General features: G+C 52.7%; 8 protein-coding genes; 3 read left to right on the top strand and 5 right to left on the bottom strand.

Annotated features, from left to right (window-relative positions):
• Nucleotides 1-557: 557 nt before the first annotated feature.
• RCC_03069 (uncharacterized protein) lies at nucleotides 558-1,719 on the bottom strand (the record flags this gene model as incomplete). XM_023768361.1 has 3 exons in its annotated part: nucleotides 558-772; nucleotides 824-1,662; nucleotides 1,715-1,719. The coding sequence occupies 3 exons, from the start codon at nucleotides 1,717-1,719 to the stop codon at nucleotides 558-560; spliced, it is 1,059 nt and encodes a 352-aa protein (XP_023624129.1).
• Nucleotides 1,720-2,371: 652 nt separating this feature from the next.
• RCC_03070 (probable methylenetetrahydrofolate dehydrogenase/methylenetetrahydrofolate cyclohydrolase) lies at nucleotides 2,372-3,489 on the bottom strand (the record flags this gene model as incomplete). XM_023768362.1 has 3 exons in its annotated part: nucleotides 2,372-2,503; nucleotides 2,559-3,192; nucleotides 3,263-3,489. The coding sequence occupies 3 exons, from the start codon at nucleotides 3,487-3,489 to the stop codon at nucleotides 2,372-2,374; spliced, it is 993 nt and encodes a 330-aa protein (XP_023624130.1).
• Nucleotides 3,490-4,154: 665 nt separating this feature from the next.
• RCC_03071 (uncharacterized protein) lies at nucleotides 4,155-4,967 on the top strand (the record flags this gene model as incomplete). XM_023768363.1 has 3 exons in its annotated part: nucleotides 4,155-4,434; nucleotides 4,506-4,632; nucleotides 4,700-4,967. The coding sequence occupies 3 exons, from the start codon at nucleotides 4,155-4,157 to the stop codon at nucleotides 4,965-4,967; spliced, it is 675 nt and encodes a 224-aa protein (XP_023624131.1).
• A 15-nt stretch (nucleotides 4,968-4,982) lies between these two features.
• On the bottom strand, nucleotides 4,983-5,294 carry RCC_03072 (uncharacterized protein; the record flags this gene model as incomplete). The annotated part of the gene is made up of 1 exon (XM_023768364.1): nucleotides 4,983-5,294. The coding sequence occupies one exon, from the start codon at nucleotides 5,292-5,294 to the stop codon at nucleotides 4,983-4,985; it is 312 nt and encodes a 103-aa protein (XP_023624132.1).
• A 2,583-nt stretch (nucleotides 5,295-7,877) lies between these two features.
• On the bottom strand, nucleotides 7,878-8,826 carry RCC_03073 (related to 26S proteasome regulatory subunit S5A; the record flags this gene model as incomplete). XM_023768365.1 has 2 exons in its annotated part: nucleotides 7,878-8,486; nucleotides 8,542-8,826. The coding sequence occupies 2 exons, from the start codon at nucleotides 8,824-8,826 to the stop codon at nucleotides 7,878-7,880; spliced, it is 894 nt and encodes a 297-aa protein (XP_023624133.1).
• A 344-nt stretch (nucleotides 8,827-9,170) lies between these two features.
• On the top strand, nucleotides 9,171-10,079 carry RCC_03074 (uncharacterized protein; the record flags this gene model as incomplete). XM_023768366.1 has 2 exons in its annotated part: nucleotides 9,171-9,493; nucleotides 9,545-10,079. 2 exons carry the CDS (start codon nucleotides 9,171-9,173, stop codon nucleotides 10,077-10,079), a joined length of 858 nt encoding a protein of 285 aa, XP_023624134.1.
• Nucleotides 10,080-10,928: 849 nt separating this feature from the next.
• On the top strand, nucleotides 10,929-12,533 carry RCC_03075 (related to neutral amino acid permease; the record flags this gene model as incomplete). XM_023768367.1 has 4 exons in its annotated part: nucleotides 10,929-11,406; nucleotides 11,467-12,152; nucleotides 12,207-12,438; nucleotides 12,493-12,533. The coding sequence occupies 4 exons, from the start codon at nucleotides 10,929-10,931 to the stop codon at nucleotides 12,531-12,533; spliced, it is 1,437 nt and encodes a 478-aa protein (XP_023624135.1).
• Nucleotides 12,534-12,611: 78 nt separating this feature from the next.
• Nucleotides 12,612-14,399, bottom strand: RCC_03076 (uncharacterized protein; the record flags this gene model as incomplete). XM_023768368.1 has 4 exons in its annotated part: nucleotides 12,612-12,871; nucleotides 12,979-13,105; nucleotides 13,158-13,928; nucleotides 14,037-14,399. 4 exons carry the CDS (start codon nucleotides 14,397-14,399, stop codon nucleotides 12,612-12,614), a joined length of 1,521 nt encoding a protein of 506 aa, XP_023624136.1.
• Nucleotides 14,400-14,484: the final 85 nt, after the last annotated feature.

The following is a 14,484-nucleotide window of genomic DNA, read 5'->3' on the forward strand; positions in this document are numbered from 1 at the left end:
TGCTTCGACGAGCGGGGTAGGACAACGGAAATGGGGAGGGCAATATGACAAGGTCAAGGATAAGGTCCTCGGGGATCTGGAGATCGTTTGTGACTGGCAGTGTACTGTACAGTACACGTAGGTATGCAGGTTTGGAGTGAACATGGATATGCTATTGTAAGGTAGGTAGTCTCCGAGCGAGCCGGTGCATGGCGGCGGTAGTGCCGAGGCATGAGGCATGTGATCACACTTTACCCTTTACGAAGAAGCAAAGCCGATTATTGTTAGGTGCACATGTGTAGTAACAAGCAGAGACGATTGCAATCCTCCAGAGGTGGAGAGTGTTTGATTCTATACAGGCGCATTTGCCTCGTCCTACTATACAGGTGATGTACAACAGCAAAGCTCATTTCTTCCAATGACGCTCAGGTGTTCGCGAGGCTTTCTTCACCACGCAATCCCGATCTTTACAACTCCTCGTGCTGTCTTTGCTGCAGAGCAAACTGCTCGGTCCCCAAAAGGTTGCCCTTCCTCATGCGGTGGTCTGCTTCAAAAGGTGATCTCAAGTTCTCATGACTTTATTCATGGCCGGGGCTTCTGTCCTGGGCTGATCCGGCGCTGAAGTCTATGTTAAGCTGACGGCCGTAAACCACCTTGCGCTCAAGCAGCGCTTTCGCTTGTTCGGCGCTCTCAATATCGACGAAGTCAGCGTGTGCAAAGCCCCTAGGCTGACCGCTTCGGCGATCGATGGCGACGCGGACATCAAGAACGTTCTTGATCTCCTTGAACAAGTCTGGTATTCCACATTAGCTTTCGATTTCAACCACCATGAAGAGATACACACCATTCAGATCGCGGTCGCTCATTTGGTATGACATGTTTCCAATAAACAAAGTCTTGCTAGGTGGTCCGGGCTCGCGAGCGCGTCGGTCTCTGGAGCCTGTTGTGCCGAAATCTCTCTTCATGTGGTACTGGACTGCCATCCGTCTGCCTTGAAACACTTGCTGATCGAGCGCATCCAACGCAGCGTCGGCGTCGGTCTGCGAAGTGAACTCAACGTATCCGAAGCCCTTGCTCATGCCCCGGGGATCGGTGACGATGCGACTATTCACAATTTCTCCATAGCGGCTGAATTCAGCCTCGAGGGCAGGCGCGGTGACCTCGAAGAAGAGATTGCCAACGTACAAAACCTTGCTGGGGGGAGTCTCGGGCCTTCTCTCGCGACCTCCAGGCCCACGCCTATCACGGCCAGTAGTTGCTTGCTGAACGGTCTGCGACACACTCGAGAAAGCGTCCCGAGCAGAGGAAACCGCGCTCTCAGCCCGGCTCTTACCCTCGGAAAGGATGTCCGATATCGTACCCTCGGCGGACGAGGATTGCTGTTGAGCGGCGTCTGCGACATCCGGGGTGGCAATGCTCTCTTCCTTGATTTCTGCCTGTTCAGCCGCGCTTGGCTCGGTCGTGACGGTTTCGGTTGGATCCTGTGCTTCCGCTGGGCTGGCTGCGGCTTCCTCCGCAGGCTTCTTCTCCTCCTCGGCGGCCCATCTTAGGGTCTGATGAAACGATCTGCAGCTTGAGATGATTTGAGGCTGGAATTGCGATGGCCGAGCGATTGGTCGAATAGTTGACAGCTGTCGGCTGGGTTGCTGCGCAATGCGCAGGGCGGCGCGGCGAAGTGCAAACCTGTGTGGGATTAGAACGATTTCAAGGCCGCTTGATGGTCGGATCAACTTACATCATCTGGGGTCGAGCAATTCTTTTCGGATTCAAGTGTGATGGAATGCAGGCGGCGCGAATGCTTGGGCGGGTTGGAAGGCAGGGAGTGGCGTTGCGGCGAAGAAAGTTGACGGATCGTGCAAGGAGCATGTGCTTGCTCGAGGGCGGATTTAGATCCTCGACGAAAAAATCCGCTAACTTAACCATTGAGAACCTGGAACTTTCTGAARGGCAACTTCAACTTCCACACAGTCGCAATCAAATCATTTGCACAAGTTCTTCAAAAGGCCCATCACCATTGCATTGATCTTTCAAGCGCGAGTGCATCAGTGATGCAAGAAGTTCAGAGAACTCAGGGATGCCGCACATCTCAAAGCCTTAATCTCACGCATTGTACATGGTCCGACAACTGAATTGATGCTCGCGACTCCCTGCGCACATAGTCCAATAGTACGCGCTGCAGGAGCGTACTTGTCATTCTGCTCTATGATTTATACCCGCTTGACGAGCCCCGGCCACTTCCGAGGGACGGGGATTTGAAGATTGCCGGCTCTCCTAAAAGCGAAATGGCGACCACACTCGCGCACGGGTAGCTATCATGTTCAAGATGGACTTTGTCGCGGAGAAGCAAGTGTCGCACTGGGTCATGTCCCCCTAAGCATCCGCGAATTTCTGCTCAGAGCGATCCATTGATCTTTGGCAGACCTTGGGAAAGCTGGACCATGTTTCGAAGTAGGCAAGCAATCGTGCACTTGCCAATGGATGGGACGTATATTGCCGCTTTGTCCTTGATATCCGGGCTGAAGTTCTTGTGGGCGATTAGCTTCTTTCAAAGCGCCCAAGTTCCCTCCCATATTACTTACCTTTTGACTTGAAAAATTGACGCAGACCGCGCCTTCGCGAACAAGACGTGTCGGTACTTTGAACGAGTCTCCGGGAACACCGCTGATGACCACCTCGCTGATTGGCAAGCATTGCTCGAGCGTCCAGCCTTCGAGGTCGCGGGACTCATGCTTAACCTTTTTCAACCCGGTACCTCTGCTAAACATCTGCACGCCAGTGACATCCACGCTGTAGACTTCTGCGCCATCGTTGGCCAGTAGAGCGGCCAGTGGGCGCCCAACAACCTCGCTTCGGTTGATGACTGTAATCCGCCTTCCGAAAAGACGTTTGCCGTAGTCGAGGAAGTTGTTGTAGATCTGCAGGTGCTCTAAAATCTTGACGACCGCAAGCGGAGTGCAAGGCAAGATGGATTTCCTGAGGTTGTGAGGGGGGTCTAGGAATCGAATGTTCTGATACATGTTGCTAATGAGCTGTGGAGAGAGACCCTCGACGTCCTTGTACATGCTGACAGTCCACTGGAGGGTCTGATCTCGTCGAGAGTCGAAGACAGGATAGTAAACGATGATCCCGTCGACTTCGGGGTCAGTGTTGGCTTGACGGATTTCGTTTTCAAGATCTTCACGCTCAACCTCGCGGAAGATAAAGTCGACACCACTTGCTGGTGGTTAGCGAGCATCGACATGGATGGATTGATGCATTGGGACGGCCTGTCTTGCCTCCTTACTTCTCTTTGCATGTTTTGGCCGTCCAATCTGCATACATACGAGCAGCAGGATCCTTGTTCGCTAAGAAGCCATGTAGACGAGGTGATCGTGCCAACGACTTGATATCAGCGGTGACCTCTGTCAGCAGGCTCTTGGCGATGGAGTTGGCGAGCACAACTTTGCACGAGCCTGAGCCTGAGCCTGAGCTATTGGGAGTGCTTGGATTTGTAACCAGCGGCGCAGCCATGACTGGTTGAGGTTTGCGAGTAATCGTGGCCGGAAAGTGCCTGGGAAGTTGAGGTCGATGAAAAGAAGTCATAGCTGCGACGAAAATTTCCCTTTTGATGAAGCTGAATTCCGACAACGCCATGCGCACTGCTGGGAGCGTCCGAGATATTTAACAATACTCGCCACCAACACATCCACACTCCAATTAGCACCGCTCTTTGATACCATCGGCTTGTGCTCCCCACAATTCGCTCAATCCACGCTGTAGGAAAGATTTGAGGTCAAAGGAGGAAGACCCAAGAGACCTCAAAAAGCCACGCGACTCGCTTAGATCGGAGCCACTCGTCGCTATGTGTGCATCTCATCTCCTCGATCGCATGTATCCAACCGTTGCGCGCGGTCTGCGCCATGTGTCCCTCGACATGCGGTGTCCATGAGGCCGAGTCCGAAGTACATCGAGGACGCGTGTGGGAGCGGAAGACGCGTTACCATGGGCTGATCGTCGCCAGACTCGGACCGGAAGCGAGAGTTCTCTCTGCCGTGAGTTGCCGACAGGGCGACGGTAACCTTGTTGGAAAGCTCCAAGCAGGTGTGGAGCCGTGCCGCATCCTTCAGCTTCTACATACTTTACCTTAGTCGGGCAGCTCAAGTCCATCTACATTCTTCCTTCCTACACCACAAGCCATGGGGCTTCTTCGAAAGACCTTTGCTGTCACAGGCTGGACTACTCTGGGTGCCACGGCTAGCTACTTGCTGTGGACTCGACAGTCTCACATCGTTGATGTCCCCGCCAATGACTATCTCTTCAACACAACCCTCTTCTCACGCTRCAACCCCAACAACTCGCCGGTGACGCAAGATCTCTGCGTGCGAAAGGTTCCCCTGACCAAGATCCGCCCTGAGCTTCTCGAAAAGGAAGGCAAGCTCGTCGAGGCGTTTAGTGCTGGCCTTTGGGGTGGGTTGGGTAAGTCTTAGCGGTGGTGGTGTGCGAAGGGATACCTTTTGACGAAAGCCGGCTGATGAATCTATCGTCAGGCTATGCGTATCAGCGGCGATATCTCGAGAAGAAGTATCGGTCAGACCCAATAACTGCAGACCACCTATGGGATAGACAAGCCCTGAAAGAGAGCTCTTACGATGTCGGCACAAAGATTACAGATCAGTATGTTCGGCCAGCAGCAGAAGCCATGTGAAGACGATCAAGCCGGGGCTAACACATCTCCTCGTAGTTTCGAAGTCGTTGCAAAGTCACCCGACTCGATCATTGTGCGATGCGGCGACTCACCGCGTAGGCAGGACGTTCGTGCGTCTGACGGGCTGTTTGAAATGACAGCTGAGATCAACAAGAAGGAGGGAACTGCGGAGTTTGGGTTGAAATCGATATTCTACAACGGTCTGGGATCCGACAGTGCACCAATGCCTGCCCACATTCAGTGGCTACACCAACAGTATGACAAAGTACTGATGGAGACCGCACTCTCCAACTGCACAACCTGAAAAGCTCGGTTCGTTTCAGTCCAGCAAACGAGCATCCTCGTCCAGCAAGTAATAAGCTTGGGTCACGTCGACGCTGTCGGTTCTCCTCAGCACTCCAATACACGCCTCCCTCAATCTATTCCTCAGGGTCTTGGACACCAGATTCCAGATCTCGTCAACGACATCCGATATGCCTGTCTCGCTGCGTTGTTGGAAGGAATCAARGGCGGGCGGAGATCCTGAATTTGTGGTTGCGGTGGATGATGAACTGACTTTCTTCGCGTACAGAGAGTCCCAGTCGGTGACGATGATGGCAAGACTCGCAAAGTCATGCGGCGGAGCTTCCATGGCGTGATTGCAATTAATGCAGCAATGATGGATCCCTTCTCAGATTTCAACAGAAGTTTATTGACAGAACTGCTGCTGACCGCTTCGAGATTCCTTGAACAAAGAGTTGACTTTCCTCTTCCGCTGGCCAAGGACCACATTTTCGTCTTTGTTGTCGTTTCTGATATCTCAATTGGGCTACCTCTCTCTGTGGACCGTGCGTTTCCGCTTCCACTCGCATTGGACGCTGCCCCGAACGATTACATTGCCAACCACGATTTCTCCAATTTGTCAAGGAGCAAGTAGGCAAGATGTGATGCAGCGAGTCGAATGGACAGTGAAAGCGATCCTAGGAATAGAGTTTATCCCCAAAGCCTCGCAGCAAAATGATGTACAGCGTCTTCCTGCGTCCGACTGTTAGTGTCCTTCCGGCCCGTGGAAGTTCAGTATGTCCAATTGGTCAGTCTTGCTGAGAAGACGCAAAAGACAACCTGTGAACGGCCGCTAACACTCGGATGCAGTAGGACACTGTAGCCGAACTGCCGTCTCGTCTGAACCCTTGTGCCATCTTTGAATCACCGCAGCAGTGTACTGTCAAATACATACCTGATGAACATCTCAACGAAGCTGGGCATAGTATTTGCCCTCCTTGCCGCCATCCTGTACCAAGGCTTTATTAAAACCACGCTCTTCGTCACTTTGGGAGTCGGAAGAATAGTTCAGCCTATCTCAGACTTCCCACAATATCAATGTCATCGAATCCACGACCCGAGGCTGCAGGCGTGTGAGGACATGTGGTTGTCGGAGGAGACCAGGCAGTTGTTCCTCGCATGCAGTTCCTCAGTAGCTAGATMCCAATGGCTGCCCAAGTTGGTCCAATCCATTCTTTTCTAAAGTCATGGTCTGACGAACATACAGTATCGGCCGTTTCAATGCTTCTGGACGTGCTCTTGAAGACGCCATGATAGCCATGGATATCGACAAGCCAAAGGGTGATGGCTTCGAATACCACGTCTTGAAAACACCTGGTTTTGGAGGCGTCAACGGCGATGGAAGACTCCATCTTGTGGGATTTACAGGCAGAAACCTCCCGGCGACTGATGGTGCCGCTTTGCAAACTGAATTGTACCTCGTCAATGCCCGGCCTTCGATCGACACTACCACAGGAGAAATCATGGACAACGCGAAAGTTGGACCCAACATGACCATTGAGTCCTTCACTCTAGCCAAAGACGCCACATCTCTGAAGCACGTCTCAACATGGAACCACGAATTGATAATGACTCCCAACAACATCGCCATAGACCCAAAGTACGGAATCTGGTATACCAACGACCACGGCTCTGCCACCCACGGCCTCTCTCACACTCTGGCCCCTTTCACAGCTAATGGAGACATCTCCTACTGCGGCTCTCCAACTTCTTGTAGGACAGTGGTGAGCAACCTAAAGTTCCCCAATGGCCTCCACCTAGACTCCAGCGCTCAGCGAATCTACGTCCCTTCTGCCTGGATAGGGGGAATCAAAGTTTACAAGTACGGCGTCGATAGAAGTCTGGAACAAGTCAGCTATATCGACATTCCCATGCCGATTGACAATCTCTCTCAAGACTCCAATGGCGACATCTGGGCGGCTGCGATGCCCAAAGCTGGAGACACATTGAAAGCTTTCAACGACCCGTTGGGATTTGTTGCTCCTTCGACCGTCTTCCGAATTCGGAGAGGATTGGATGGGTGGCAGGTTGATAAGATTTTAGAGGACGCCAAGGGGGAGGTTTTGCCTGATTCGACGACTGTGATTCACGATGTGAAGACTGGGAGGATCTTCTTGTCGGGTGTGACGAGTCCTTTTATTACGGTTTGTGATCGGAAGAAGTAAAGATTGAATGTTTGAGGTGGACATCTACAGTGAAGATGCGAAGTGTCATTAGCATTTCGGTGAAGAAGATAGACAAACAAGGTAGCCATTATTCCAATGTAAGACTTTATTCTCATTGACATCCCGCCGCTCTGCGACCCCACTGCATCACCAAACCCTTCCCGTCTCGCGTCCAGCTTCTTCGTTGAACACGGCGCTGCTCAAGGCTGCATCAATACCCGCAGCCCAACAAGCCGAACGAGTGAGCTTCAAAGACAGAGCGAGGCCCATGTCTTCCTTTCAGGCCACCAACGACATTCCAGCCCTTCCCGCCTTCTCGATCGTCCCCCGGGATATGGGGCCAGATCGGGAGACACGCGTTGATCTTCAATCTGCCCTCATCCTTGGCTGGGTTTAAAGCTGCAGACTCGACAAGGAGACCAGCTTCCGTGGCTGCTGCATTGAAGCCCACCAACCCACCATCACGCGCGTTGATAGAGTCCTGCGCAACCAACCCTTTCCTTGCTTCTATAAAGGCAGCATCTTCGACATCAGGTCAGCGATCGGGAGTGTCTAGAAATTACCGGGAGTGAGGGACAAGAAATGCAGATACTGTGCATGTTCGCCACTTTTCATGACTGCATGCTCTAATGCTTCGTGGTATGATACAGTCACCATAGCCGTCGTCCAGGCTGCCGGTGTTCAGGCTTCGCGTCTAATCGCCCATGCCGAACTGCTTCCAAATCCCATCAGGCAGTATCCATCTTATCGTCGTCCTTCTTATCGTCCTTCTTACTCGAGCCTCCCTCTCCGCTCTTGTCCAGCAATGGCTGATTCTCCCCGCTCTCCTCCTTGCCTTCGGGTACACTCTCCAGCTCTGTCTTGCCCTCGGCCTCGTCTCGTGCCTTCTTCTCCCTCTCCTGTCGCTCCCGCTCCTCCTCCATACTCATCCGTAGCACAAGCGCCAGCTCCGGGTCCATATTGGGGTCCACACCGAACTCAAAGTCGCCACCTGCACCGCCTCCATCGCCTCCTGCGCCGGCACCTGCGTTTGCCGCTCCGCCTTCACCTGCCAGAATTGGACTCGCCACGATGCTGTCAGAGAGTAGATTGGGACCGGGATGTACGATCTCCAGATGTGAACCCTCGTTGGACTTGACAGCCTCGTTGAATGCGCGTAGCTTGTCAAGGTTCTCTTCTGTGAGGTCACCAAACGCAATGATATCAATCGAGGTGTTGTTCTTCTTCATACGCTTGGCGAGCTTTGTGAGGGTGGCGGTGCTCTCGGTGATGGGCGAGCAAGTGAATACGATGATTCGTTGGCGTTGCGATTTGTTTTGGCGGTGCTTGAGAGCGAGCTATCACCAACATCTATTAGCATGGGCATGTTGAAGAGGAGGACTGATGACTGACCGATGCGATCATGATTCCCGTGTACAAGTGAGATGCACCCTTGACCTTTGTCCGGTGCAGACCGTCAAGCACTTGGCCAAAGTTTGTGGTGAGGGTTGTAAGGACTTCGGGACCAGAACCGCCCATGGACATGAGACCAACACTGGATTCTGCATTTGCCGCCGTCTTGGAGTTGAAGATGAGGCTGACAGCATCTACCTGCGCCTCCCATCGACTGGGCAGATAGTCTCCATTGCGCGCGCTCTCGCTGTTGTCGCAGATGATAACAGTCGCCTCGAGACCCATGGCGGCGGCGGATGTCGTGTGCTATCGGAGGTGGATGGATTGGTGGAGGTTTCGGTGGCGGCGAATATTGAGATCGACTCTTTTGGAGATTTGCCGTGTGGTTGTGATGAGGCAAAGGTAAATAGATGGTGTTGACTGTGAGAGCGAGTGGTTGGTGATCTGGTGTTTAAACTAAGCTATGTCGTCGTGCCTGAGAGCTGACGGTAACTAGATCGACAACGGCGGCCTGCTTCTCCAAGCCAAGCCACAATTCGAGAGATGTAAACATGACATTCGCGCCCACATCCTTCCCGCAACATTCCAACCAACGAACCCACCCATACAGACGATCCAGCATGTCCACAATGGAGTCCAATACGATCACACTCGCCCAGAGACAAGCAATAATCGACAACTTTCAGCTGGAAATCGCCGAACGAGCCAGGAAACTGCGGTCACAATACAACCTCCAAGCTCAAGGACTTCGGGCGCGTCTGGAAATGCGCGTCAACCGCATTCCCCAGGCACTGCGCAAACGAAATATCGGAGAACTTGTGGAGGAGCACGAGAACAGGTTACGACCGGCGCCGCCACCGCCCATGGCCATGCCCGTCGCGTCGGGACCAACACAGCCAGCGTTACAGCCCGCCATTCGCAGTAGACAGGCACAAGCTGCGAAGCGAAAAAGGTTTGTCACAGCATTCATCTTCAACCAGAACGTGCATTGACGAGTAAACAGCGACGAGATGTCTACTCTGTCATCTGAAGGCGCCGACAAAGAGAATGAAGAGCTGCCCGTTCCCAAGAAGCGGACAAAAGCAACGACAACAACGGCGACGGCCAATTCGAAAGCTACACGTGCCCTGCCTCCGGTCCGAAAAGCGGCATTGCCCGGAACAACAAACCCAGCAGGTGTCCTCTCTCCACGCTCCAACAACTCTCGCACTCTGCCCGCCCCACCCGCGCCTTTCAAATCCTCCAACTTGTCYCCAGAGAAGAAGACCATCCCGAGGTCGGGAGCTGTGAGTCGGACGGGAAACGCAAGTCGAGCTGGTGCCAGGACTGCGACCAAAGGAGCTGCAAGCTCGGAGAATGGACGGAGTAGCGAGGCCAGTGCAGGTAGTAATGGGACGACGATTGTAAAGGGCAAGAAAGCACCTGCCAAGAAGACGACCACGGCACCATCAACTATGGCGACCAAGGCTGCCGCTGCGAGGAAAGCTGCGGCTAGCACGACTGCCGCTGTCGGGAGAACGTTGAGGAAAAGGAATTGAGAGAGACTGCTTACCAGGAGCAATAACTTGATGCAGGGTTTTGTTTAGCGATGGCGTTTGGGGAGCATTTCAATTATGAGGTCACGTATGCTTCTGAGCGAGAAGTCTTGATGCTTTCGGAGGGGTGTAATGCTTGAGATCGGTATGCCGGCGGTGGTGACTTGAATAGAAAAAGAGTCGCTGTTCTCTCATATCGAGCACATATCAAAGGACGGCAGGGCGTCGTCCATTGGCCCAGGACTCCAATCGACCATGCTGTCCGTGCGTTGGGCGACTCGCTTGCTTGCGACAATCAGGTTCATGGTCGATATACGCGACCCAATCTTACTGCTCCAGAGCATGAACATCATCACTGCACATGCCGACGGCATCCGAGACCATGGCCTGATTTGGGGTATCGAGAGATACCGCTCACAAGCGACCTTCTTGACATGTGCGCCTCTGCTGTCCTTATCAAACACATATCTCGACTTTGCGATAACAACGTGTAAACGACACCTTGGCGCAACACAGAAACCATCGCATCGCACTGCACTGCAGAGCCAAGCACTCGTTTTCATCTAATGCGGAGTGTGCAATRCCATTGCACGTGGCAATCGAGATGTGATGAGCCGCAGGCCCGCAGCCCGGGTCCTTATCTCCAGCTCGCTCAACCCCCTGGTCAGTTTAGACAGTGGAGCGGCCAGAGAGCTCTCTGCCTATCTGCGTTCAGTAAGGTTCACCCCCATGCAGTCGATGATATGATGTTACATGTGAGTATCAGTATGCGGGACAGTAATATGTCATTGAGTCTCCTTTGATTGCAAACTTTCCTGTACTCTTTGCCGTTTCGTTTTGTCCTCACTCAAAATGTCTTCTCCTACGCATTCTACTGCCGAGCAAGAGAAGATCTCAACCTATAATGAGAAACAATCACAATACAATGCCTCCTCAGACCCGGAGATTCTCGTTGGGGAGATGAAAGATGTCGACGACGACCGTGAAGTCTTTCGTAAAGGCGCCGATGTCGATTTTCGAACGGTCAGCTGGCAGAGAGCTTCCGTCATCTTTCTCAAACTCATCTTTGCAACTGGAGTGCTGAGCATTCCGACTGCAATGCTGTCTCTGGGGGCTGTGGGTGGTGCGTTTAATGTTATTGGATGGGGAGCTCTCAATACCTACTCGGCAGTCATTCAGGGGGATTTCAGGAACCGCCACTCAGGATGTCATTCGATCGCAGACATGGCATTTGAAGTAGGAGGGACGTGGTTGAAGGAGACCGTGGGATTCCTGTTCGTTGTGGCATATGTGTTGTGCACGGGCAGTGGAATTCTTGGAGTCTCGGTCGGTATGTGAAAGGAAGGAAAGGGTGAAAAATGTACACACACGACTAACCTCTCTGTGCCAGGACTGAACGCGCTCTCCCACCACGCCGCTTGCACAGTCTGGTGGGCCTTCCTGGCGACTCTCGTTGTCGCCGTCGCAGCCTCGGTCCGGAAATTCCAACAGATGAGCTGGCTCACCTGGGCCGGCTTCCTCAGTATCTTCATCGCAGTCTTCATCGTCGTAGTCGCCGTCACGACTCTCGACAGACCTGCCGCAGCTCCTCAAACAGGCGACTTTGATCTCGGATTCTACGCTATCCCCGCTGGAGTGACTTTCGCGGCAGGTGTCGTTGCATCCACGACCATCTTCGTCTCCTCTGCTGCAACTAGCGCTTTTCTGCCCGTCATCAGCGAGATGAGGAATCCGCGTGACTTTCGCAAGGCTCTTTACGTGTGCATGGGGATCGTCACGGCCGCATATCTATCCCTTTCACTCGTGGTGTACCGCTGGGCTGGAAAATGGGTCGCTTCTCCCTCTCTTGGATCAGCTGGCCAGACTGTCAAGATGGTCGCTTATGGAATCGGTTTGGTGGGACTGATTGTCAGCGCTTGTCTATACCTGCATGTGGCCGCCAAGTATTGTTTCGTCCGAATTCTCCGCGACAGCCGCCATCTTCAAAGTAACACCTTCATACATTGGGCGACATGGCTGGGTTTGACGTTCGGAGGGGCCTTTCTGGCTTTCATCTTAGCTGAGGCCATCCCGATTGTGAGTGCCCTCCTCATAGCTTGGGTGTCAGACAYGCTAATGCTGCTCTTGTAGTTCAACTATCTGATAGCTTTGACGGGCTCAGTGTGCTTCGCGCCCATAGCCATCTCGCTGCCAGGATATTTGTGGCTATTCGACCACAAACAATATCGAACGGGCAATATGCAGCAGCAGACCCTCTACTGGCTCCACGCGGTCATGATTCCTCTAGGTGCCTTCATCTGCGTTGGTGGGACTTATGGGGTGATTGAGGAAATCATCAAGGCATATGCTAACGGGCAAATCGGTGAGTACAGAAAAAGTCAAATACCTTATGAACTGCTCTGACATTAACTTACAGGGTCTGCTTTCTCCTGCGCTGACAACTCAGGCTCCACTTGATGGGATTGAGGGTCGATGTAATGTCTTCCGTGACTACGTATATTGATTAATGACTATTTCAAGAAACTGTCGCTTGACTCAGTTGCCTTTCCCAGCTTTGCTCTCGGCCTCTTCGATTGCCTTCTTCAGCGTTTTACCGAACAGTTCCGCCCTCCTCTTCTGCTCCTCCATGTGCTCGCGAACGTCTTTGATGATTTCCTTTTGCGTCGCCATCTCCTTCTTGATCGGATGCATTGCCTTGGCATTCAGGTCGGCATATGGGTCGCCCAGACTCATCGTTAGGCTCGAGAGTGCTTGGTCCATATGATTCTTCAGACTGGCCTGAACTTCTGCGTTGTCTGATGAACTGTTAGTAGCCTGCTCGTCAAAGGTAGGACTGCACTCTTCCCCATCGCGACATTCGTGCTTTGTCAATACGGCGATAGCATGTTTGTAATTCACTTACTCTTCAACACTTCCAGGGTCACTTCCAATGGAGACGAAGAAGCGGCTTCGGAGCACGAAGGTCGCCAGTCGACTCTGCCTTTAGCAGCAAGAGACTTCTCCTGTGCTATACGTTTTTGCGAATCAGCCTAGACGACATGCATTAGTTACCATCGTGCTTCTTCAGAAGGTAGTACTCACGATGATCCAATCGCATACCGAAGCCTCGCGCCATATCCTGGCGTGGACTTGGTTCAAACTTTGTACGATCATTGAGCTTTCCACGGCCGCATCGCTTGGATCTTCGTCCCCCTCCTCTGCCTTTTTCGTCACGGGGAACTTTTCCAAATGCTTTGCCTCCTTTTCGGATAGCCATGCCCACACCACCTCGGCTTCGTGGGAAAGCCGCAGGCGCCTGGTTCGCATAGTAGCGATGTGCGCCTCGAGCTCAGCGATCTTATTGTTGGAGTACCACCCGTAATTCGTCTGAGGTTGAACCTCTGGATCCTTGTTGCCCTGCTTCACCGCAATGTGTGGCCCATCAGTAAGTATTTCCAATTGTACCTGTGGGCCTGCAAGGCCGGAAGACACAGCCCAACTACCACCGGACCCTGAAGAATCACCATTCGAGCCTCTCGGCATACCTAGCATTGCGAGGCTACTGCCATCGTGACTACGCTCTCTCTGTGGGCCTTCTGTAGCGAGAGCCTCGTCACCGGCCGACACACGATCCAGAGCAGAATGAATCAAATCAGATAACGAAGGAAAKTCCAAGTCTGAACATGAAGGACGAACAACCAGTTTCGATGTCGAGGGGATCCAGGTAGATTCGTTTCCACTGTTCTTGACCGATTCGTACGACCAGAAAGCGATGGTTGGAGTAGCTGTGCCAATCACGATAGCCGATGCATATCTTCTCAAGCCAACAACCGATCCGGGGCGTCTTAATCGTGATGCGATCAACGCACCCGTCTAATGGAGCACCAAGAATCAGTGACATTCTGTGTGAAATGCTTGCTGCGCCGAACGTGTCTTGGGCACGTCTCTACCGCAGAGAGACGAACAGCTATGAGTACTCACCAAGCCTCCGAGAATAATTGCGTTGTCAATATYAAAGTGTGRGAGGCGGTCCACATACACCGTCTTCGGTAGAGCAGCTGTCTCTGATCGAATTGATTTTGCGCTTCTTCGCTGCTCCACGTATCGGCTGTGAAGAGCAACAGGAATCGTAGCAGCAGCACCATACGCGACACCTTTCGTGAGCAGCGCCAAAGTCTTGTTGTTGTGTAACAATGCACGAAAGCTCCCCACTTGATCTCTGCGAAATGCCAGTCCAGCGGCCACGAAGCTTAGGCCTGCAACGATCCCGATGCTTCCCTCGCCGAATGTTGTTGATTCGTGATGATGCCCATTCTCCGGCTGAGTAGGCGGGAAGAGCCTCATGATGTGTCCAATAGAGCAGTACAATCTCCCAGAAGAAGAGTATTGTGAAGTCAGTGGTGGTGTCAATATCGGGATTTACTTTATA

The sequence above is a fragment of the Ramularia collo-cygni genome (assembly GCF_900074925.1).
Source record: "Ramularia collo-cygni strain URUG2 genome assembly, contig: RCC_scaffold03, whole genome shotgun sequence".
Classification (NCBI taxonomy): domain Eukaryota; kingdom Fungi; phylum Ascomycota; class Dothideomycetes; order Mycosphaerellales; family Mycosphaerellaceae; genus Ramularia; species Ramularia collo-cygni.